At 36.7% G+C, this 25,409-nt stretch overlaps 2 protein-coding genes across 9 annotated transcripts in view; both read right to left on the bottom strand.

The window, feature by feature from the left end:
- Window positions 1-13,805, bottom strand: part of LOC111572928 (echinoderm microtubule-associated protein-like 6) — a 128,421-nt gene extending 114,616 nt beyond the window's left edge. For all 5 annotated transcript variants that reach the window (XR_008604388.1, XM_055018672.1, XM_055018670.1 and 2 more), the window contains exon 1: window positions 13,609-13,805. Coding sequence is in view for 4 of the 5 variants with exons in the window: in XM_055018672.1 (XP_054874647.1) it covers window positions 13,609-13,805 (197 nt within the window). In the remaining variant the exon portion in view is untranslated. The remainder of the gene's footprint in view (window positions 1-13,608) is intronic.
- A 10,069-nt stretch (window positions 13,806-23,874) lies between these two features.
- The window catches only part of LOC111572926 (spectrin beta chain, non-erythrocytic 1), a 192,966-nt gene continuing 191,431 nt past the window's right edge, over window positions 23,875-25,409 (bottom strand). For all 4 annotated transcript variants that reach the window (XM_055018549.1, XM_055018548.1, XM_023276818.3 and 1 more), the window contains one exon: window positions 23,875-25,180. In XM_055018549.1, the coding sequence (XP_054874524.1) occupies window positions 24,971-25,180 (210 nt within the window). In that variant the 3' untranslated portion in view covers window positions 23,875-24,970. The remainder of the gene's footprint in view (window positions 25,181-25,409) is intronic.

Below are 25,409 nucleotides of genomic sequence, written 5' to 3' on the forward strand. Positions count from 1 at the left end.
ATCTTCCTATTAAGCTCACTGAAGATTAGAGCAATAATTTCTAAGGACATTTTTAAAATTTTTTTTAAAATTTATTTATTTTTTTTAAAAACAATCGGTTGTTCTGATCCATATGAACATGTTTACATACATAACGTGTTGGTCCAGTTCAGTTCTAACACTTTGGCAGGTTCAGAAAACCCTCAAAAATCAGCAAATGGATGAACTTTGGAGGAAAAGGTCAAACGTTTCAGTAAATCGATGTCAGAGATGATTCAGAACAGCAACAAGACATCATGTCTGCCAAAGGAGATAATATTACCATCTGCTGCTGAAGGTGTAGTTGCTCTATCCACAGAAGATTATTAGACCTGATGATATTTTTGTCCAATACAAGTCTGAAAAATCTGGTTTTCCTTCATCTTGCGGCTGTTTTAATGTTTCTCCGGTATGAAGTGGGTTTGCCACTTCCTGCTGCTTCCTGCTCATCTGGCAGCTGGTAAACTTGCTGATCTGGTGGCTGATGTTGTTGCTCTGCTGTCAGTCTGGATCACAGCGACCCGCTAAGTGGCTAAAATGCAAATGCAATCGTTGCCTCAGTCGTCTGCAGATTTTCTTTCCCATTTTCCAGCCGCAGTGCAGCAGCGAGCGACTTCTTCCCTCCAGTCAAATGTGAGCTTCAGCGCGATGGTGAAGAGCAGCTGCTGTTTTCATTAAACAAGACCTTCGTTAACGTTTGACTTCAGCTGCTGTCACTGTTTCAGAATCAGAGGCTGACTGGTGTCTGTGGGCAAAATCACAACTCACAGCGGCAAAAATATTGAAGTTTAAGTGTCACCTGTCAGCGTTTTCAGACCTATTAACTCTCTGAGCCACAAAACCTGACAGCGGGGTTTGAAATAATGTTGTCTTTAAAAAAAAAAAAAAAAAAAGATCAATCAAAATTACACCATTTATCAGAGCTACAAACCATGAAAACAGAAGAAATCATCATATTTTGAACTTTTCTGACATTGCTTGAGCTTTTTCTGCGTGTCTCTTTTGAAAATTCACATAAAATAAAATATTTGCAACAGCCAGATTTTGTAAAAAAGGAAAATTCTGTGTACTTTGGTGCAATTTTGAAGCCATCAGTGACTCATCTGTGACCAACAGTCACTTTACAAAAATTCAAGAACTTCTCGGTTGAACTGCAGGCAGTGTTTCCACAGAGCAGGAAGGAATCTAGTATGGAAACAAATTAAAGGAGTAAATAGTAAATTATCCATAGTATGTAGAGTCATTATTTTCTTTTCCAGTTTTGGTAACAGCTGTGGCCTCTTGGAAAAATGATGCACTTTTTTCGCAGTTTTTTTTCAGTTTAAAAAAAATCAAAAATTCAACTTTTTGTTTAATGATTTATAGCATTCTAACTGTGTCATTCTGTACAGAAGACATTTCTGAGTTCTCCCTCCTGCTTCATGGTTGCTCTGTTTCCATAGAGGTGCAGGATTTTATGTTGTAGTAAAAAACAAACCTACAGTGAATAAAAATGTGACAGAAGCAAATAAAAACCCAGAAACTGTTTGGAAATCAGAGGGTTAAAGATGCTAAAACAGCTCCAGATTCTACTTTCTAAAGGTTTGCAGACATTTTCTTGATCAAACTTTCCATATATGTTGATTTATTTGTCATATCAGTTCATAAACGTAACATTAGCTCTGATATTTCATTTTTAGATATCATTTTATACACAAAACAACTAACTGATTATTGAAAATAAGCATTTTTTGCAGCCATGATCTGAATATTTGTGGTCCAGTAATGGAGATTGCATTACTTCAAGGAACACGGCCTGACAATCAGCGTATGTTTGTCTGTCCGTCTGTTATTCCGTCTGTGCGCAACATTACTCAAAAACGGACAAATGGATTTGGATGAAATTTTCAAGGAAGGTCAGAAATGACACAAGGACCAAGTGATTAGATTTTGGCAGTGATGTGGCTTATAGTCTGGATCTACAGATTTGTTAAAGATTTCAGTATGATTGCCAGATAGCGGCACAGCGTCACTGTAACCATGACAACGAGCGAACACCTCGTCAGCTGCCTGCTGATGATCACATGATTGCGATCCTACTACAATTCAGTATCTATACATAACGTATACATGCATAAGACACATTTTGTTTGTAGGTACATCTATGTTAAATGCCATGATTTCTGATCATCAATAACTAATAAACGATAAATTTCTAAAATAAATAAAAAATTCTGCATTTCTGACAACGGTATATGGAGGAAAGAACAACCTTGGTGGAGTACTGCGCTTTCTGAGTGCTTTTCTTGTTGAATTCTTTTATACTTTTGGTGTTTTATTTGTTTTTTTTTTTTTAAATCTGTTTTGTGCAGCCTCTTTAGTTTTAGAAATATAAAAAATAGTTAGTTTGCTGTTGAAGCTGCTGTGTTAACAGAGTGTTTTCTACGTGAAATGAGTTGATAATTACATGAAAATAAAGTTTACAGCTCTCAGATATAGTAGCAGCTAATAAACTAGAAATATGTGAAATTACAACTTTGCAATTATTGAAAACTTCCTGCAAAAAACCTTTGAATTTTAACACAACTAGGACTACAAAAACAGAATTTTACTGATATAAAGTGTTTAATTAAACCATTCAAAATTGTATAATGTGACTTTTTAAGTGTGTGTTTATATGCAGAAAAAGAAATCATTTATGTTTCTACGTTACATTATTGCAGATTAGATGAGATGCTGTTCAGAGTTAAACAGACGAAGGTAAAATCAGTTTAATGACTTTCTGGCTGAATCCATTCGGGGTATTTTTAAGCATCTACGTCCAGAACTCGTCTCCATCCGTCGTGCTGTAATGGGGTGTTGGCAGGTTTCCACGGTAACGGTAGCAGTGCCAGCAGTGATGAATAGGTCGATGCATCAGGACGAACCGGTGACACTGATGTTCAAACCGAGAATCTGATGTTTTACTGCTATTTTTCCAACATTTTTTTTAACTCCGTTGTCTGACATTTTATTATTATTTTTCTGATATTTTTATTCCAACTTTATTCTGCCATATTTTCAAGCAATTTATTTTTAAAAAATCTTGTAATATTTTTTCAGACTGCTTCTCAATATTTTATTCACATTCACATATCTTATTAATGTTTATTTTTTCAGACTCTTCCTGCTGCTCATTTAATTTTTCAGGTTGTCAGTTTTACTTAAGCACCAATTAGACTTTAATTAATGGTCCTGCTGGTTAATTTAACTGAATCTGTGACTTGTACTTATTTATAATTTCAGTTAGTGGAAAATGATGAAAGCTTAACTCAATGAGCCACCACACCATCCTGAGCTAAATGAGATCCGATAAAAGGTTCCGAAGGACTCAGATCTGATCCTAACCCTTTTTTTTTAGTTTTTGAGCTGCAGCTGGAAACCTGCAGTCGGCTGAGAGAGAATCTGGCACAAACACAAACCTAACACTTCTATCAGAGAGTGTGTCCGGCTGGCAGCACCCAGCTTTTCAATTAGTGTGACACACACACACAGACACACACACAGACACACACACAGACACACACACAGACACACACACACACACACACACACACACACACACACACACACACACACACACACACACACACACACACACACACACACACACACACACACACACACACACACACACACACACTAACACCACCGTAGGCTGCAGCTGACTGTCCTGCTGTATAAACTGTCCAAACACGCCTGCTGCTGCGATGACTCAGTGTTGCTGAATACACCAGGTGTGTGTGTGTGTGTGTGTGTGTGTGTGTGTGTCCATGTTTCGATGAATGAGCGACCTCCTCGCTGAATCATCTCCCTCCTCCACTCGCTCTAATTTGCTCTCATCAACAGAGAAAATCCCTTCTGCTGCTTCACTCCACAGTGGAAATCATTCATTCAAACACGAGCAGAAACGCTGCAATTATTACAAAATGCCTCCTAGAATTATTTGTACACTAGTCAGTTTTAAATGCGTTCAAACAGCTCCCATATTTGAATCCATTACAGGGAATAAAATAGAGGAGATCTCAAGAAGGTGGAGAAGCAGCTACATCTAGCAGTCTGATAATCTATCAATAATATTTCTCATGCTGCGGTGTGTGATAGAATAATTTCCTAAAATTTAATCAGGTAAACAAGGGTCATATGTGCCCTCACAAAAAGACGTAAAATGGTCACAAAGGGACGTAAAATATCTCAAAACATAACCAAAAGAAATACCGGAAGGACACAAAATGACAAACAACGGTAAACAAAACAACCAGAGAGACTAAACAACTAAAAATGCATGAAAAATGACCACAAAGGGACACAAAATGACTAAAAAGACCAGCAAAAATATAGGGATATAAAATAGCTAAAAAGACAATCAAACACAAAAGGATGCAAAATGGCTTTTAAAAAAGATGCAAAGTGACCACAAAGAGATACTGAATAACCTTAAAGAAATATAAAACAAAACAAACAAGGAGACATAAAATGGCAAAAAAAAATACATGCAAAATGACAACAGAGACACAAAATGACTAAAAAAGATGAGCAAAAATATCAAAAAGGGATATAAAATAGCTAAAAAGGCAAAGGGATGAAAAATAGCTTTAAAAAAGATGAAAATTGACCACAAAGAGATACTGAATATCCTTAACGAAATGTCAAACAAAACAAGCCACAAGAAGACATAAAATGGCTAAAAAAATACAAGCAAAACAACCACACAGGGATGCAAAAGGAAATGCAAGACAACCACAATGGGATGGTCAACAACCTCAAAAAAATGCAAAACATCTACAAAAGGAACGCAAAATGACCCTGAAGGGATGCAAAGACTAGCAAAACAACCACACAGAGATGCACAATGACCAAAAAGAAACAAAAGAAGCCCAAAATCTCAAAGAAATGCAAAACATCCTCAAAAAAAGACACTAAACAGCCATAAAGTGATGCAAAAACACTACAAAGAAATGTGCTCTGACCATAAAAAGAGGTAAAAACACTAAAAAGATGTGCGTAAGGACAACAAAGGGGGTCAAAATGACTACAAAGATGAGCAAAAGGACAATAAAAGTCAAGAATTGGTTACAAGATATGCATGTTTTTATGTGTTTTCCTTCAATAATCTGTCCAAGATCCAGATGTTTGTTAATGTTGGATGTTTCTCTGTAAAACAGCTGGAAACACGAGGTAGGAAACGTAACCTGACTGGACGTAGACGAGGCTAAAGACCTGCAGATCTGACTGTGACCCTTCGAAGACCTTCTCACTGCAGAAACAGACTCTATTATGTAACCATCACATAAGCCCAGATTACAGCGTTTGTGTTTGTGAACTGCTTTTACACTCTGAACAAATGTTTAATTAGTTCCTGGCATCAACAGGCTGTGAGGCTTTCAAGGGTTTCCAGGGTTCTGACAACACGAAGCTCATTTATGTTCAACTCAGGTTTCTGATGAAACCAGAAAAATGAGAACGATTTCAGCTTCTGCAGAGAATTTCTCCTGACAGGCTGTTTTTGTTTGATTAGATTTGAAATGTTGCTTTATCTTTGTTCTGTTTATTTGTATAATATCCATGAAAATGGGCCTGTAGCGTTGCTTTAGTGGCTTGTGGGAAATATCAGAATTATATAGTCTATGAATGAAGAAATAATAAAGTATTTAACGGTATTTAACGTCTTTGTGTTCGTAGGTTTCTACTTTAAAGAGTCAAAACTGTTCTGAGGGATAATAAGTAACATTACATGTTGTGTAAACGGCTCTTTTTCTAACGCAGAATGATCAGTTTTTCATAGAATCCTTCACAAAAACCTAAAATCTCCAATAGAAGGTGACTTTGTGGCCATTTTGCATCCCTTTCATGACTGTTTGGTGAGACTTTTTTTTGAGACTTCCTTTGTAATACAGTCCTGGTCACCATTATTGGCACCCATGACATTTAAATACATAATGTAGAATATCGCCTGAAAAAATGAATCTAGTGAAACAGCTTTGCTCTACAGACAACTCTTGTTTAATACTGAACAGCAAATGATAAAACAACAATTTAAAAAAAAGCAATAGGAGGGAAAATAGAGAAATTGAAAGATTGTGCTGTGACATTGGTATTGGCACCCTTTTAATCAGTGTGAGGAAAAAAAACCCCATTTTGACTCAGCTGCCATTAATCAGAAATTAGAATCACCTGGTGATAAACTGTCAGTGCCCACATGACATAAACCAGTCAATGAATGATGACTTTAATGTTTTAAAAAGCCACGTGTTAGTCCCTGTTCATTTATCACAACGGTGAAGACAAAGAAGCTGCCTGAGGACATCAGAAGTCTTATTATTAGCAAACACAAGACTTCTAAATGGCATAAGGCCATCTCCACAGACCTTGGTATCAGTGTTTCAACAGTGCGCAATGTTATTAAGAAGTTTGCTGAGCATGGAACTATCAAGAACCTGCCTGGACGTGGGGGGAAGAGGAAAACTAATGAAAGAAGTCTTCGAAGGTTGGTGCAAAAAACACCACGTAAAACATCCAAAGATCTGAAGGCTGAGCTGGAATCTGGGGTAATGGTTTCAGCACGTACCATACGGCGCACACTAAACCAAGGAGGCCTTCATGGGCGACGGACAAGGAAGACCCCATTGCTGAAGAAAAGGCATAAAAGGAACGACTGATCTTTGCTAAAGAGTACCTGGACAAACCACAGTCCTTCTGGGGAAAATTTGTTGTGGACAGACAAAACAAAAATAGAGCTTTTTGGCAATGCACACCAACAATTTGTTTACAGACGGCGCAAAGAAGCACACGAGGAAAAGAACACTCTACCAACAGTTCAGCATGGTGGAGGATCCATGATGTTGTGGGGCTGCCTTGCTGCATCTGGTACTGGACGCCTTGACCGTATCACAGGAATCTTGAAATCAGAGGACTACCAAGGAATTTTAGAGCGAAATGTGCTACCCAGTGTAAGAACACTGGGTTTGCGTTGAAAATCATGGGTTCTCCAGCAAGATAAAGACCCAAAGCACACATCCAAAAGCACACAGGAATGGTTGAAAAGGAAAAAATGGACTGTTTTAAACTGGCCAGCAATGAGTCCTGATCTCAATCCCATTGAAAATCTATGGTATGATCTGAAATCTGCCATTAGGGCAAGGAATCCTGCAAATGTTCAAGGGCTTGAACAAATTGCAAAGGAAGAGTGGGAGAAAATACCAGCTGAGAAGTGCAAGAAGCTTCTAGATGGTTACAAGAAGCGTTTGGAGGCACAAGGGTGTGCAACCAAACATTAAGGAGGGGTACCTTTATTACTGTCCATGTCATTGTTTTTCTATTTCCTCTTGGAAATTACAACATGTAAGTTGAAAAATAATATTTTTTGTTAAATTACTTTGGACATCCACTTAAAAAATTCTGATAATATGATTTTGGTACATTTCCATTTATTTCTGAAGATATTGTACAAGTTATACAAAAAAGGAAAGGAGTGGTGACCAGGACTGTAGTTTTGCTTGTCCTTTTAGTCATCTTGCATCACGTTTTTAAAAAATCTAACTCTTTAGTTATTTTGCATCATTTTATGGGAATTTTACTCATATTTTTTAGCCATTTGGCATCAATTTGTGATTGCTTGTAAGTCTTTTTCTGTCATTTTGTATTCCTTTGTGATTGTTCTGCGAGTTATTTTTACCTGTTTGTTTTGCTTTTTAGCCATTTTGCATCCGATTGTGGTTGTTCTCAGAGCTTTCAGTTGTTTTGCATCCTTTCACAGTCATTTGCTCGTCCTCTTAGCCACTCTGCATCCCTTGGGGAGTCTTTTTTTTACTTTGTCCTCATTTCTGATTTTTCAGTCATATTGCATGCCTTCGTTGCCATTTTGTTTGTTCTTTTGATCAATTTTGCACGTCTTTGTTACGGTTTGGCAAACATTTTTTCACAATTTTACAACCTTTAATAGTGAATTTGATCGTCTTTTAAGCCTTTTTGTATCCCATGTGATTGTAATCCTCGTTCTTTTCATTTGGTATTCATCTGTGAATGTTTTGTGAGTCATTGTAGTCATTTTGCAACACATATTTTTATTGTTTTGTACGTCTTTAGATCTTTTGCACCACTAAAGATAATTTTGCTTGTCTTTTTTTTTTTTTGCCATTTTCACATCCCTATGTGTTTTAAAAGTCTTTTTAATCATTTTGCATCCTTTTTTTAAAATAATGTGATTCTTTGGTTGTTTTGCATCATCATTGTTTTACAGTTATTTTAGTCATCGTTTGAAGTCATTTTGCATCCCTTTGTAGTAAATTTCCTTATTGTTTTAAGCTATTTTGCACCTGTTTGTGATTGCTCTGAGCAATTTTTAGCTGTTTGTTTTGCTTTGTAGTCGCTTTGCTTGTATTTTAAGCCATTTTGCATCCCTTTGTGGTTGTTTTGTGAGTGTTTTGTTGTTTTGCATCCTTTAATAGTGATTCTTTTGCCCTTTTTAGTTGTTTTTACATTGCCTTGTAGTCATTTTTACTGTTTTTTTATCCATCACTTTGTGATTTTTTTTAACAATTCTGTAATGCTTTATAGTCGTTATACTGATTTTTTTTGACATTTTGCATCTTTGTTAGTGTTTTCACAGTCTTTTTGTCCACTTTGCATCCCTTTGTGATTATGTTGTGAGTCATTTTTAGCCTTTTTGCAACTCATTATGGTCATTTTACTTTTTTTTTTTTTTTTTTTTAAAATAAATTTTGTGTCCCGTTGCCACCTACCAAACCCAAATCAGTCAGCACAGTTCTTAATAATTTCTGGCTCTGTTGCTTTGTGCTTTAACAGTAGCATCTTCCTGTTTCATTCTATGTCATTTAAATCCTCTTTCAATGTGTCTTTCATGTTGCCGTGTGTTTCTTCTCTAAATGTCACATTTAGTTTTATAGGAAGCACCTGCTGACGTGACTTTCTTCAACACAGAGGTGATTATTTGCTCGACCACCGGAGGTTCGTCATCAGTTTATGTGATTAAATGTGACGTATTTGCACTCAGCAGAGACTCACTAATGTAACTGTTGTACATGTTGTATGAAGCTCACAGAGCAGAACATCAGACCCAGAAACAAGAACAAGTCCTGAGCTCTGCCGTCTCCATAATGGATGAAGGATTAAAGTTTAAATATCCGTATTTCCTTGTCACTTTGTTTACACATCAGCCCAACAACAACGAGATGTTTTCTGGCTCGACCTGCTTCTGTTTTAGCTTCTGTTTCTGTAGCATAAAGTGGGAGGATGAGACCAAACAAACATCTCAGATGAAACAGAGACAGATTGAGTCAGAGAAGTGGGTTAACTCAGGACGAAAGTGAACTTAATTATGCAGAACTTCAGTCCTTAATAGAATTTAAACAGGTGAGTTATAGAAAAATGCATGAGAAAATTAGCTGCAGAGGCTCAAACTGTTTTTTTGATGGAAGCTGGAAGCTGCAGTTTGAGGACCACGTTTCTAAGACCCTGTTTTTAACAACAGCGCCACCTACTGAAGTGGATAATTAAAGAAGCAGCACGTTTTGATGCAAAGATCCACACTTCTGGACAAGATTGACAACAACTAGAGCTCGAGTAAAGAATATGACTGAAGTTTTATTTGTTTAACGTTATAAAAACTGTTCTGAAGTCTTCAGTTGAACATCAAGTCCTTATAGTGTTTTTATTTGCATCCCTCCTTTTCATCTTTTTAGCCTTTTTACATCCTTTTGTAATTGTTTTGCTGTTTTGCATCCATTTATGGGCACTGTTGTTGTCTTTTCAGTTATTTTGCATTACTTGGTGATTGTTTTGTGAGTCTTTTCAGTTGTTTTGCATCCATTTGTAGCCATTTTACTTGTCTTTTAAGCCATTTTCATACATTTGTTGTCATTTTGCATTCTTATAGTGGTTTTGTTTGTCTTTTTTAGCCATTTGCACCCTCTTATGATTGTTCAGTGACTCTTAAGTTGTTGTTGCAACCTCAATCGTTATTTTACTCGTATTTTTGGTAGTTTTTGCATCCCTTTGTCATCATTTTTCCTGTGCTTTTAGACATTTTTCATCCCTTTGTATTTGTTTTGTGACATATTATTTGTTTTGTGTTATTATTTATTTTATTGGTTAGTCAGTTTTGCATCCTTTTGTGATTTTTCTGTGGGTCTTCATTTCAGTCGTTTTGCATCCATTTATAGGCGTTGTGTTTGTCTTTGCAGCCATTTTGCAACCCTTGGTGATTGTTTTGCGAATCTATTCAGTCATTTTGCATCATTTTGTTACTGTTTTACGTGTCTTTGTCTCCATTTATCATACCTTTTGGTTGTGTTGCAAATATTTTTTTGTCATTTTGCCTCTTTAAACTGTTGTTTTGTTTCTCTATTTTAGCCATTTGCATCCCTTTGTGATTGTTTTGTGACTCTTAAGTTGTGTTGCATCTTTATTTTATTAATTTTTGCATCATTTTGCTTGTCTTTTTAGCCATTTTGCATCTCTTTAGTTGTTTTGCATCTTCTATGGTTATTTTACTTGTCATTTGTTGCCATTTTGCGTCACTTTGTGATTTTTTTTAACAAAACAGCTCAGATGTCTTCAGTTGGATGTTGAGTCTTGTTAGTTTTTTTGTGTTGTTTTGTAGTCATTTTGCTTGTCTTTGTCTCCATTTTTCATAGCTTTGTGGCTTCTTCAGAAACATTCGTTGTCATTTTAAAATTTTTTACAGTTGTTTTGTTTGCCATTTTTATTCATTTGTGTTCCTTTTACCTCTTTTGCTGTTTTGCATCTTTTATTGATATTTTATTGTCTTTTTGGCTGCATTTCCATTCATTTGTAGTCACATTGCTTGTCTTTTAAGACATTTTGCATTCCTTTGTTAGAATTTTTGGAGTCATTTTGTTTGTCGTTTTCTCCATTTTTCATACCTTTGTGATTGTTTTGCAAATATAAGTAAAGTCATGATAAAGTTATCGTAGTTTGACAACATGCGAGTTACAAACAGTTTTTAGCTAATGATAGCTGCTGCAAAACAAACTATTAGTCCGTTTGTTTACTTATTTAATGAAACCATTGCAGTTTTGGCAGCTCAACGCAGTGCTGATGATAATTAATTATTGTCAGCACATTAATTAAAGTCCAGAAGATGGTAAATGCATTTTTATATGGTTAGTGTGTCACAGCTATACTAAATAGGCATAAAAAATAGTGGGAAAGCTTATTACTCAGTGTTTTACCATTTTAAAAATGTTAATAATAGAGTCTCTGTTGACTTGTCTTTGTGGATGGTTTTTGCTGATTGTTGTTTTACTGTATTGTTTGTATCATATAAATATATAAACACATATATGTTCATATGACTTAAATGGCATTTATGATGTTTTTTTTTGCAACAAGTCTCTTATTTGCCTCCACAGAATTAGACCAAACCCCTCCAAAAAAACATCAAGACTTTATCTGGTAATTATGACATATCTCATAATTACATCCATATCTAACAGGCCACTTATGAGATCCTGTAACACACTAATGGGAACAGACAGCAGCTACTTTTTCTTTAATGAAGCAGTGAAAATTGATTTGGGAGGGTTGGTATAATCTGAGCTACTTTGGAGGGACATACTACACAAGAAAAGTCAGTTTTTGTGCCATGAATCATAAAAAAGACACAGATTTTTACATTCAGTGTGTCTCTCTATTACAGGACGTCAGTGACTCTGGTGTCCAGCCAGAAAACATATAAATATCAAGAATACATGTCAAAAAGGAACCTCACACTTCTTTTTCTGAAATTACGTCGCCTATCCAGATCACGTAATAAATACTTCTGTACCATTTGTGAGGTTTCCACCTACACTCAGCCAGTTTTTCTGTCATAAAGTCGGACACAAAACACAGATTTTTAGATTCAGTCTGACTCACATTTTCACAGGACATCATTATTTCTGGTGTCCAGCCAGAATAAATGCTTAAACCCTTTTATATTAGGAGAAAAAGATGCTGCAGAACCTGCTGGAGAATTCTCAAGTTTTTAAATTTTCTTCTGTATCAAAGTATTTAAGAGAAAGGTTTCAGAACATCCACTAGTACATTAGAAATAGGAATTTTTCAAAGGTAATTTGGTGTATTTAATTTTCATAAATGAAAAAATATGTAGTGGGAGCCAGGACTAATTATCCGGATTTTGGAATAGGCTAAACAAACACTTATTGTATCATTTTGGGATTTTTATCCAATGAAAAGTCAGTTTTGTGTCATAAATCAGTCAATCTTTGACACACAGCCATAAAACACAGGTTTATACATTCAGTGTGACTCACATTCTCACAGGACATCATTATTTTCAGCCAGAATAAACCCTTAAATCCTCTCACATCAGGAGAAAAAGACGCTGCAGAACCTGCCGGAGAATTTGTCAAGTTTTCAAATTTTCTTCTTTATCAAAAATATTCCAGAGAAAGTTTTCAGTAGGCTAGACAAATACTTTTTGCACCATTTTTGGGGTTTTAACCCATGAAAAGTCACTTTTTATATTACAAATCGGTCAAATTTGGATGCACAGACATGAAACACAGATTTTTACATTCAGTGTGACTCACAGGACGTCATTATTTCTAGTGTCCAGCCACAATAAACACTCTTAAACCCTCTTATATTAGGAGAAAAAGACGCTGCAGAACCTGGCTGAGATTTCTCAGTTTTTTAAGATTCCACTAACATATAATAATAGTTAATTTGGTGTACTTCATTTCCAGAAATATGAAAATATATTGTGGGAGTCAGAACTAATTATCTAGATCTTGTATTAAGCTAAACAAACACTTTTTGTACCATTTTTGGGTTTTAACCTGTGAAAAGTCCGTTTTTGTGTCACAAATCAGTCAAGTTTGGACACACAGACACTAAACACAGATTTTTACATTCAGTGTGACTCACGTTTTCACAGGATATCATTATTTCTGGTGTCCAGCCAGACTAAATGCTTATAAGTGCTCTTAAAAATAAGAGGAAAAGACACTGCAGAATTTCCCTGAGAATTTTTCGATTTTTTAAGTTTTCTTCACTATGAACGTATTTCAGTTAAAGCTGTGAGAACATCCACTAACATATACAAAAGATGAGCTTTTACTAGTTAATTCGGCGTACTTCATTTTCAGAAACGTGAAAATATATAAGCTAGCTGTAGCCAGATCCTGCAAAAGACGAAGCGTTTCTGAGGTTTTTCTCTTTAAAAAGTCAGTTTTTGTGTCAATAATTTGTCAGATTTTACCAGAGAAACACGAAACGCAGATTTTTAGATTCAGTGTGACTCACATTTTCACAGAATATTCTTGTTTCTGGCGTCCATCTAGAAAAAAACGCTCGTTTCTAAAAAAGAAAAAAACAACAACAAAGACGCTGCAGAACTTGCCTGAAAATTGTCAGGTTTTTAGGCTTTTTTCACTATCAAAGTATTTCAGAGAAATTTGTCAGAACTTCCACTTGTGCATGAGAAAGATTAACTTTCAGAAGTTAATTCGGCTGGGTTCGTTTTCAGAAATGTGACACTATCTAGCTGTAGCCACTCAGATCCTCCAGGTGCTGCAGGTGTCTTACCTGATGATGTCGTCATTGTGTCCCAGGTAGAACCTCTGGCTGTGCTCCCTGGTGTTGTAAACGACCCCGACTCCGGCCACGAAGTAAACCACCTCCTTCCCGGCCGTGTAGTACAAGTTATTCCGGCACTGGTGGCCCCGGTACCCGTAGACCCAGTCCAGTCTGAGCCGGCAGCCCGGGGCGCTCCGGTCCGACATGGTCACTCATCTGCCGGGACTCGGTGCCTCCCTCCTCCGCCTCCTCAGCCGGCTGGTTCCCGCCTGCAGCTCCTGGTTCTGGTCCAAACTCCTCCAGAACAGAACAGGCTCAGTTTTTAAATAAGAAGATTTTGCAGATTTACCTGCTTAAATTCTTAAGCAACTTCAATGCTTAAAGTCTCCAAGTATTTTTGAGTTTATTTCACAGCCTGTTGTTGATGATTTGAGCTTTACGCATCAAGTTTTCTTCGAGCTTTCTTCATTGTTTTCAGTTTTTTTGTTCATTTTTCTCACACTAAAGTAAAAAATGAATACGTAATAAATAGATGTGTCTCCGTTAAACGTGCAGAAAGATGGATTATGATCATTTCAGCTTCTTTAAAGTGTCTAAGTTTGATGGAAAGTTGGATTATTATGATCCATCTGAAGCTTCGTGCATTTTTAATTCATGTAAAGTCATTTTTATTCCAGCAATTTGTGTAATTTCGGCTCCAAAAGTGTCTTTGAAGATGAGATTGTCATAAAATCTGCCTTTTAATTGCAGTTCTTGCGTGTATTCTAGGATTATTTCAGCACCTCAGGCCAGTTTCTGCTCACTTAGTGGAGCTGTTTTATGCTCTCCAACTGCGCGTTTTTATTGCGCTTTAATCAGATTTGTTTTGTATTTATCGTGTTTGTCCAAGTAAAGGAGCCTCTTTTGTGACTCCTACTCCTTATATTTTTTTATTTCCACCTTCAGATGTTTTCTATTTCACTTCTCCAGACGGAAATTGAACAGAATTGGAGAAAACATCTCAGTGCGTCTGGAAAGTTCCCAAAGGTCCGTCACTGCAGAAACAACAAAAATAATATTTAAAAAAACAGCAACTGAATCTGATGAATCTGATGGAGGATTCTGCTCCTGGAAAATATAATCCGTCCTCACATTAATCCCGGAGCCTCCGTCACCGCCGCACGGCCGTTTGTCCGCCCGTTTCCCCCTCCGGTGCGCTCACACCGTCACCGTCACTGCGCGGCGCGGCTCATTCACAAATCTGAGGGAGTAAAAACCCAGCAGTAAGGAGGAGAAGATCAAAACCCACACATGGAGATTATTCCCACCGTGAGATGGTCGGGCAGCTCTGGGGAGAGCCGAGGAGCGGCGGGGAGGGAGAGGCAGCGACAAAAACAAATGTTTAATCCGCGCAGATGATCCAACTTCAGCGGGCAGAGGAGGGGAGCAGCCCCGGGCTCACACCGCAGCATCCCGGCCGGGTGACGCCGGAGCGGAGTGTCGATCCCCCGGGTAGGAGCGGAGCGTCGTCCCGCTGCAGCCGGAGCCCCGCCGGGCAGTGAAGCGGGCAGTGAAGGCGGCAGAGCCGTGTGCTGAGACCCTCCCGGACGCCGAGCCTCCGCGCTGTGAGCCGAGGTGATGTTCGCTCGCTGGTTGTCGGACTGACAGCGGAACATCAGGAGAACATCAGCTGATCGTTAGGACGCGTTTCCGGTGGGGAGCCTTACAAAATAAAAGCCTCGGGCAGTCCAGCAGCTCAGAGCTGTAATATAAAAATACACAACAGATGTTCAGCCAAAATTCTTTTTAGTAAAGAAAGAAAAATAAACTTACAAGTTCACCTACCACTTCAAATATTAAGATAAAGACCCTACATTATTAAAAATTATTGTACTTTCGAAATACTAAAGTTGAGGTGCTATACTATTTTTGTATTATACAAATTTACCTGACTACATTAAATATTAAGGTCGGGCAGACTTATAACTTCTAACAGGCACTTATAACTTATGATTTTTAACATTAAATGTACTCATTAAGATTAAATTATTGGTGGGATGCGATTAAAAATTAATCTAATTAATTACAGGCTTTGTAATCAATCGCAATAATTGCAGTTTTGTCGAATAGCAATATTTGACACAATAAGTGAAGTTTTTCAATTCAAATAAAATTGTGGTTGACAGTTGAATCAATGAATAGACATATACGTGTTTATAATTTAAAGTTTATTTTAAAAAAGGAAAATGGGACATATAGAAAAAAGTGATTTTGATGACTTAAAGCCTGAATTTAGTAGCTTTTTCCACTGTATGGCACATAAAATCAGCATAAGTAGTTCAAGGGGCTTCAGAAAGTTGAAAATCCAGCGATTCATTCTGTTTTCATCTTTTCTGGGTCTGATAAATGGTGGAATTTTGATGGTTCTTTTTTATAGGAATATCAGTTTTTATTTATGTAATTTTTTCATGAAGAAAAATTTTACTATTAAGTTACTAAAAGAGATATTTTTGTTGTTTAGGTTATTCCTGTTCCAAGGAGGCAGAGCCTAGATGGAGTAAAAACTTAAACCACAAAAATGTTTAATTTCTATTTATCTGCATTTTTCATCTGTCTGCTACATTCACAGATTACTGCAAATCTAAGTGCAATTATAGCGATTTTATTCAACATTTTAAGACTTTCTGTAAACTCAAGCACTGCCTAGAAAAGTGGTCTATTATAGGATGGCTACATCGTTAGCCGTTAGCATGACTCGTAGCTAACGTTAGCTCTGGTGCTAACAGCAACATGTTTTACATTGAGGTGATACCGTTGGCGGGCTGCACAGTGGTGTAGTGGTTAGCACTTTTGCCTTGCAGCAAGAAGGTCCCTGGTTCACGTCCCGGCTTTCCCGGGATCTTTCTGCATGGAGTTTGCATGTTCTCCCTGTGCATGCGTGGGTTTTCTCCGGGTACTCCGGCTTCCTCCCACAGTCCAAAAATATGCTGAGGTTAATTGATCATTCTAAATTGCCCGTAGGTGTGAATGTGAGAGTGATTGTTTGTCTCTGTATGTAGCCCTGTGACAGACTGGTGACCTGTCTAGGGTGTCCCCTGTCTTCACCTGAGTCAGCTGGGATAGACTCCAGCCCCCCCATGACCCTAGTGAGGATTAAGCGGTGTATAGATAATGGATGGATGGATGGATACCGTCGGCTTGAAGTGACGCAGAGATCACAAAACTCTTTGTTGTACAATTTGCACACAACCAGGCTTTTATCCAAGCTGCCATCGGGAAGATTTTTAAAAGAAAACTTTCTGTCCAACAAGCTCAATCTCCTCTTCCTTCACTGTTCACCAGTGCCTGACTTCACTCGGTGCTTCCTGTGCTTCTTCTTCATGGCTACAAACAGACTTTAGGTTCATTACCGCCACCTACTGGGCTGGAGTGTTCATCAGAGTTACCAGTGTGCCAGAAATGAGGGAACTGAGGAGGCTGCAATCAATTGCATTATTATTTTTAACTCGTTATTTTCGCTGTAATTAATGAATCGAAATTAACTCGATAAAGTCCCAGCCCTAGTTTAAATGTTTGGATTATTACTTTACAATATTATTTATTATGAAACTTTCATTGAAAAATAAAAAAAAAAATCAGGGTATTACCTTTAAATGTTATTTATTTTACAAATTTACCTGATTTATCTAAATATTAAAGTTAAGTTCTTACAAAATTATTTAGCATATAAGTTTACCTGACTAAATAAAATATTAAGTTTAAGATGCCACAATATTACTTATTAAATAAACTTACTTGACTAGATTAATTATTAAGATTTTTTTGACATTCAATTCACTCATTAAGTTTAAATATTAAATATACAGTTCAATACCTTACAATATTATTTATTAAGAAAATTTCATTGAATAATTTTTTTAAAAATTCAGGGTTTGACCCTATATTGTTATTTATTTCACAAATTTATCTGACATTTAAATTTGAGTTTAGTTTTAATTGTATAGCATTTTTTGTCATTTTATGTGTTTTGTCATTATTTTATTCCTCTTTGCTTACATTTTATCTGGTTTGTGTAAATTGCATTTCTTTAAATTGTTGTTTTATATATTTAGTGTTGATTTTATTCCTCTTTGTTGGCATTTTAGGTGTTTAGTATTAATTGTATTGCCATTTTTTGTCATTTTATGTGTTTTGTGGTTATTTTCTTCCTCTTTGTTTCCATTTTATTTGTTTTGTGGTTATTTTCTTCCTCTTTGTTTCCATTTTATTTGTTTTGTGGTTATTTTATTCCTCTTTATTGTCATTTTATTCGGCTTGTTCTAATTTTATTTTATTTTTATTGCTATTTTATGTGTTTTGTGGGGATTTTAAGTCTCTTTATGCCTTCTTTGTGGCTCTTTAAGAGTCACTTCAAACTTTTAAAAGCCTCCAGGAGCTCCTGAACTGTTTGGACCTAGGGTTTATACTTAGTGGACGTCCATGATTGTTATTTTTTCCATCCAATATTGTAATATTTAATATTATTTGTTAACATTTATATATCATTATCTCTGGTCTAATTTGGCACCCTTTAATAGTAGCAGTCTCACTGAAACATATTACAATAGATTTATTTATGATGAATGTGTTGACCTATTCTGGGTTTTATTTTGAAGGTCTAACCTCCACTTCTCTGCTCTTATTGCGCTGATTTGTTGCGCACTTGGCGCAGCTCGGATCGGGAGGTAACCACGACGCACGGAGAGAAAACACCCAGGCGCCTCTGGAGAGCAGCCGCAAAGCACCCCGGGACTCTGTGTTCTTTCGGGTGGATTAATCTTTCACATGTCCGAGGAGGATAAAAAACTACAAATCCCAGCAGCAGCAGGGAGGAAGGAGCTGTCCGCGGTGCTGGATGCACAAACTGATGGGAAACAGTCACATTCATAGAAAACATGTTAGGAAAATTCACTGTGTGTCGTATTGAAAACATTTTTAAAAAACATCAACAAAAAAACAAGAAGTACAAATTCTTACTAAAAATACTATGTAATGGAAAAAATTATTAAAAAAAAGACCTGCATAACTACAATTCTAAAACAAAGCAAAACACATCAATTAAAACATCAAAATGTGCTGTAAATCACAAAAGTGAAGGGGAAAATGTGTTTAACTGGAGAATTTACTCAAAATCTGACAAATATTCCCTCATAAATAAAGGGTTGAAATAACGAGCTCAGCTTTTAAGCAGCTTTCCAGAATCAAAAATACTATTGATAAATTAGGATTATATTAAATCATGTTGAACAGGGTTGATTTTTTTCTTAAAATGTATGATTAAATCTTTTATCTAAAGAACATAAAACAGAGAATTGTCCATCAAAGTTTACTCACTTCACCAGGTTTCATCAAAACATCTTCAAATTCCTGTGGAGATAAAGAAGGAAAATCAACAAATCTTTAAGTGTCAGAACTTTAAATATTTAGCATTTAGTGAAGAGGAATGGGAGGTGCTTTATTGTGTCAATAATGTTGGTAGAATAAAATCAGAAAATACAAAATTTAGGACCAGGTCAAAGGTCAGTTGTTGCTTATTAATTTAAGTGTTTGTTGTGGGTCTGCAGTCTAAATAGTGCCTCATTTAAAATCTAATAATATTTGTTGGAACATGGATAAACCAGTGAGTTATGACCCATAGTCTCTCCATCAGGGAGTAGCTGATGGTTATTTCTTGGGAAACAAAAAAAACCTCTTCTCCTCTCACAGCAGCTTGAATACAAACAAAGCCAGTGAAAGGATCTCAAACTGGTTCGTAGTTGGAAGAAAAAGTGGCTCAACCAACGTGGTAAATTAATTTGCAATCAGAGGAAACATTTATTTTTACCTGATCATTGACTCAGTGTGAGACTGAGTTTAACAGAAAACCTCAGATTTGAGTTCACAGCCACAAATAAAAGGAATTCAGTGAAAAGGGATGTTTTGAAAGCAGAGAGTGAATAAAATCTGACCTTCATGTTTGAGTTTCAGGTTTTTGCTGCTCCTGTTGCTCCACCTGGTGGCCAAAATATAAAAAATAGACTAAACAGCAGCTGGAGCTTCAGATTCAGGACAGTTTTGTTTTTGTTTTTTCTCTCATATTTTATTTAGTGGTGATATGTGAGTTTAACATTTAATGTATTGCTTTAGAATTTAATCTTGTAATTTGTTATTGTGTTTTCTGTTTTGATATATTGTTCTGTTCATTTTAAAAGCACCGTTTTGCCAGCTGAGTAACCCATTTAGAGGTGAAGATATACGGTGCTGTTATTGCTTTTTTCTTATTTTGGATGCAACAGCTTCTCCATTTAGTCACAAGTAAAAAATTATTTTCCTGTCACAATCGCTTTCCATTTATTGCCTCTCAAAATATTTTTCTTTTTTTGCTCCAAATGGAGGCAACATTTTACCAGATTATTTTGATGGAATTTCTGTATTTTTTATGTTTTATACTGGAAACATTTAGTATTTTCATTTGTTTTCTTGTTCTGTTCTTGATTGCAAACCACTTTGCGTGACATAATAATTTAGCTCCTTTGTTTACTTATCTATAACTTTAAGCCACTTATTCTGATTGATCTATTATTGATCGCTCACTGTTTCGATCATTTATCCATTTTCATGCTGTAAAAGAACTGAGGGATTTTTCCAAGGATGTTGCTCCTGTCTTTGAAAAATAACCTAATCAAGGTTAAATTTACGTAAACAAAGGTTATTTTTTAAAAAAGTGTAAAGCTGACTTGAGATTGTTGTGAAGTTTGTGCTCTTTTAAACAAGTATATTGTGGTTTTGTTTTGTTGGAAGGTTAATTGTTTGGTTAGCAAATTCACTAGATGGATATTTTCACCATTTGTCGACTATCGTTCATCACTTATTAACATTTGCTCAGTGTGTTTGACAAACTGTTTTGTCAAGACATTTTATTTGTCTTTTAGTCGTTGTGTTTTGCTGTGTCTTATTGGTTGCTGTTTGTAATTGTTCCGCACGTTGGTTTAACTTGTCATTTTAAATGTGCTTTAGAATTAAACTTGACTTAATATCTGAATACTTCATTCATGACTGGAAAGCTGCAATTTCATTTTTTTAAATTGTTTTACACCAACTATTTTGGTAAGATAGTTTAATTAATTATACTAAAAAAAACAAACAGCAGAATAATCAACTAAAACCCTGATACAGTCGGTTTACATGAGATAACAGTTATGCTCTAACACAGAGGTGTCAAACATGCGGCCCGCGGGCCAAAACCGGCCCACCAGAGGGTCCAATCTCATTGTAACGTGTAGAAATTACAGAGAAGACATTAACTGCACATTGTTAATTTGTAAAACTGTAACTTTAAAATAATTTCCAGACCACGACACGTTGTTTTGATCATAAAGTAAAATGCTAGATTGTTCATTGTTCTGTCATTTTGTCTCATTTTAGTAATATCTTGTCTTGTTTTGTTGTTTTTGTTTTTTATCATAACGTAAAATATTATATTATTTAGTTCCAGATACCTTTCAGGTTGATCAGAATGTTTTGGAAAAAGATTCGTCATTAAATGTTAACATTTTCAAAATGTCCTTTTTTTTTTTTTTTGCATGAAAACAAAGAGAAATATTTCCAGTTGTCATTATTTATAGGTTCTTATGCTGTGATTTCACTGGTCACTTGAGATCAGATTGGGTTGTATGTGGCCCCAGAACACCCTTCCTCTAACGCCTGTGGAGGGAGTCATAGGTGTCTTGGTGGCCTCCCCTACTCGTCTGTTTCTTGCATTATTACTCTTTTTTTCCCTTCCATGATGGATTTAACTGAACTCGAGGGATTTTCAGTAAATTTTCTTGTACTCATCCCCTACCTTATGGTTTAAAATAACTTTTTGACAGAGTTTCTTGGAGTTTTTCCTTGAGTCTTCATAGTGTATTTACATCCAGAAGTACTGATTCATCAGAGTCTGGACTTTCCAGATACACTGAGACACGTTCACTGCACTCAGATGATCTTTATTTCACTAACTAGGTGACTTCTAGCACCAACTATAGCATTATTTTGGCTTACTTATTTGATTTTGTCATATATTGTACTCATATGTCACTATTTTTCTGTAGGCGATACACTTTCTTCAAGATTAATAAAGTTTAATCATATCCTAATTAGATGAGTCACTGAAAAGGAGGGAACTACATAAACTACTGTTCCAAAGTTTGGGGTCACAGACAATTTCATGTTTTCCCTGAAAACTCACTTTTATCCATGTGCTAACATAACTACACAAGGGTTTTCTAATCATTAATGAGCCTTTCAACACCATTAACTAACACAATGTAGCATTAGAACACAGGAGTGATGGTTGCTGGAAATGTTCCTCTGTACCTCTATGGAGATATTCCATTAAAAATCAGCTGTTTCCAGCTAGAATAATCATTTACCACATTAACATTGTCTACACTGGATTTATCATTCATTTAATGTTATCTTTATGTAAAAAAATGCTTTCCTTTTAACAATAAGCACATTTCTAAGTGACCCCAAAGTGTATGTAATCACTTATTTTCCTTATTGTATCTTGAATTGACTGACATTAATGTTGTAGAAATCCGTTTCCAATTTGACATGTGTCTTTTGTAAATTCTTTTTCTAAGATTCAGGGAGGCGAATATTCTATATTTACGCTATAAAGTTGCTGTAAATGGAGGAAGGACAGCATCAGTGGTGGACAAAGAGTCAGTACAGTGAGTTTAATTAAATTCTCTGCATGCAGTTTGTAATCCGGACAAATCCCTGCTGTCTGAACTGTAATCCAGTGTTTTGGGGGAAGTCGATGAGGCTGGAAGCTTCGGACTGAAACTCCAAGCCCATGTTTAAAATGCCAGTGAAGGAATCTAAAAAAAAACGAAGCACGTAGAAACCACACAGAGCCTTGCAGTGTCGTTTTAAAAGCATTTTAATGGCTTTTTGCACGTATGTAACAGAGATGGGGAGAAGTCTACGGGTGCAGATCAAACTAGCAGTGACCCCCGGTCCACGTCACACCGACTACCTCACCTACGAAGCCCCGGCCCCGCCCACCCACCCCTCATCGTGGCATTTATTGATTGTGCAATATGAAGAAATATGTCGTTACTATGGTTACAGTGACAGAGGAATGCACACTATATTTATCAAATTGCCAGAGAATGTAGCACAAAGAAAAAAAAATAATTAAAAAAAACAAACAAAATAAACAGAACAGGAACCATTTGAGGGACAATCACCACCATATCACCACCCGCCCGTCTAACCACCACCACCACCACCACCAGCAGCAGCTGTGGTAAAACAAACGCACCCACCTCGAACACTTTTGGCCTCATTTCTGCTGTTTTACGTCCACTTTAACTGCAACTACGGAAGTCCATTAGTGACAAAATTACACAACAAATTCAACAAACAGGACTGAAAGTTTGTGAGTCAGTTTGAGACGTAAACTCACCTTTTTTGACGGCTGTTCTGACAAAACGTGGGAACTCGCATCATCGCAAACCGTTTTATTCATGCAGTTCATTTCGAGATAGGAGTGAAAATTTGGTCTGCATGTAAAATCAGTTGGTGGCGACAAATTGAGGAATAAATTTCGGCTAAATTAAATAGTTTCTGTAATCATTTGGGATCATTTTTAACAATTAGAAGACAAATAATCGCCAATTATGTTAAAATAATTTCAACAAAATGGGAAAAAAATGTGATGCCGCCATCTTTTTTCCCCCTTCTGTGAATTTTGTCACTAAAGAGCTTTCGTAGATTAAAAGCATCTAGACAAGCAGCTCCACAGATTTCACTGCAAAGATTATTGGCGGCAAAGTTCGAAATCTTTAATAAAAAAACAACAAAAAAACAGAGTGCTGAAGCCAACAAGCAAGCGACCATTATTCTGCAACACTTCCAGTAAATGCTTTTTAGAACCAACTGGTAACAGCAACGCTTAAAGTAATTTAGTTTTTATAGTACATCTACTTCTCCATACTCGTCGGACTAAATAAACCTTAGCTTAACTGTGGAGGAAAACCATATTTCCAAGGTAACTAAAGGGCTAATGTTTCAGAAAATGTAAAAAATAAACCTTACTGGATGCTTTAAAGTTCGAATTGACAAACATTCTCACTGGTCTCGGTTATTTATTGTGTCGACTCCTTCATTCTGGATTTGTTAAAGTTTTCAGGTAAAGAAATGAAGCTTATTACGGTTGATATTAGTAGCTGTAATAATAATAATAATAATAATAATAATAATAATAATAATAATAATAATAATAGGTGAAATTAAACACAGGTTTATTTGTTTTAACAGTTTGTTATACACAAGTTATACATACAGTTCGAAGCACTGCAGGGTAAACGCTCCCAATTACAGCGGCTGCTTACACCGCGCTGCAGGAATTAGACGGCACCGGAGCGAAATTTAACCAACGCAACAGCAGAATTATTCAGTGCACTAAATGCTGTTTCTGGCTCCGGGTGTTTTTTCGGGTGTAATTTCAGAGTTTTACCCCGCCGTGGTCTCAGTTTTCCCCGCTACAGAGGGATACACGTCATCTTGCAAAGACAAGGCCTCGCAAAAAAAAACTGAGGATGAACCCTAACAGGAACTAACTACAACTTCCCGAAAAACGAAAAAAAAAAAAAGAGAAAGAAACTGAGACGACCGCTAAACAACCTACAGAAGGCAGTATTCGACGAAAAAAAAGCCGTGAGGATGAGGAAGCAGAGAAGAAAAAGAAAACAGCAGGAGATAAAAACACAAATATTAATAATAATGATAATAATAATAATAATAATAATAAACTGGGATTTTCTGGGAACTCCTCTACGTCGTGTTGTTGTTCAGCGGCAAACTCTTGTTTTGTTTAGACAGCAGCTGCCTGAAGCGTTTGCAGACCACCTTTTTAAACTTCTAAGATCTTCTTGTTTTCTTTTTTTAAATTCCTGCTTCTTATCTTACAAAAACTGAACAGAGGATACAGGTGGTGTGTTGTTGTAGCTGAACTGTAGCTCTGAGCCGACCGGACGGTTGATAGGCACAGAGTGGAGAGTTTTGGCTCGGAGCTTGCATGCTGGAGTCACGCCTTGAGAGGAAGAGGAAGGAGAAGATAAAGAAGAAGAAGAGGAGCAGCCGCTTGGGGTTCGATCTGACGCAGCAACTGATCCTCTAAACGTTAAAAACTGCTCGTGACGTGTGATTATCCTCTTAGATTTACGTTGTTATTACATCATCTGGTTATTTACGACTTAATTTACATTCTGATTCTATTGATTATGATCAGCTGCTGTGATCAATAAATATCTGACCAACAATCGATCGATCCCAAACGGCCGCAGAGGGAGGAGGAGGAGGAGGGATGAAGGAGAAGCGTCTATTTCTTCTTGCTGAACAGACTGAAGCGTTTCTCCTTGTCTTTCTCTCGCTTGCCAGGGCTGGACTCAGCGGTTGCTGTGGCAACAGAGGCGGGCAGCGTCTGAGCACGTGCGGCGGGGGCGGGCGTGCTGTGGCTGCTGGGCGTCACCTCAGACTTGTCGCCCGGTACGGCTGCCGAGATGGCCGAGATCCACGTGTTCATCTCCTCCTGAGGACGAAGGAGGTGGACAGTAACCGTCAGCAGCATAGAAGCATTTACTACACGCTTTGTTGACACGAAAACATACAGAAGAGGATTAAAACCACTTCAAATATTAAACTTAATCTCAGATTGTGAACGCCAAAAACTCCGCGCTGGGTTTGGAAGGAATGTATTCTTTACAAAAGATAACAAAACAGAACCATTTATTAGAGGAAGAAACTGTAAAAGCAGAAAG

This window comes from Amphiprion ocellaris, chromosome 16, assembly GCF_022539595.1.
Source record: "Amphiprion ocellaris isolate individual 3 ecotype Okinawa chromosome 16, ASM2253959v1, whole genome shotgun sequence".
Lineage (NCBI taxonomy): Eukaryota > Metazoa > Chordata > Actinopteri > Pomacentridae > Amphiprion > Amphiprion ocellaris.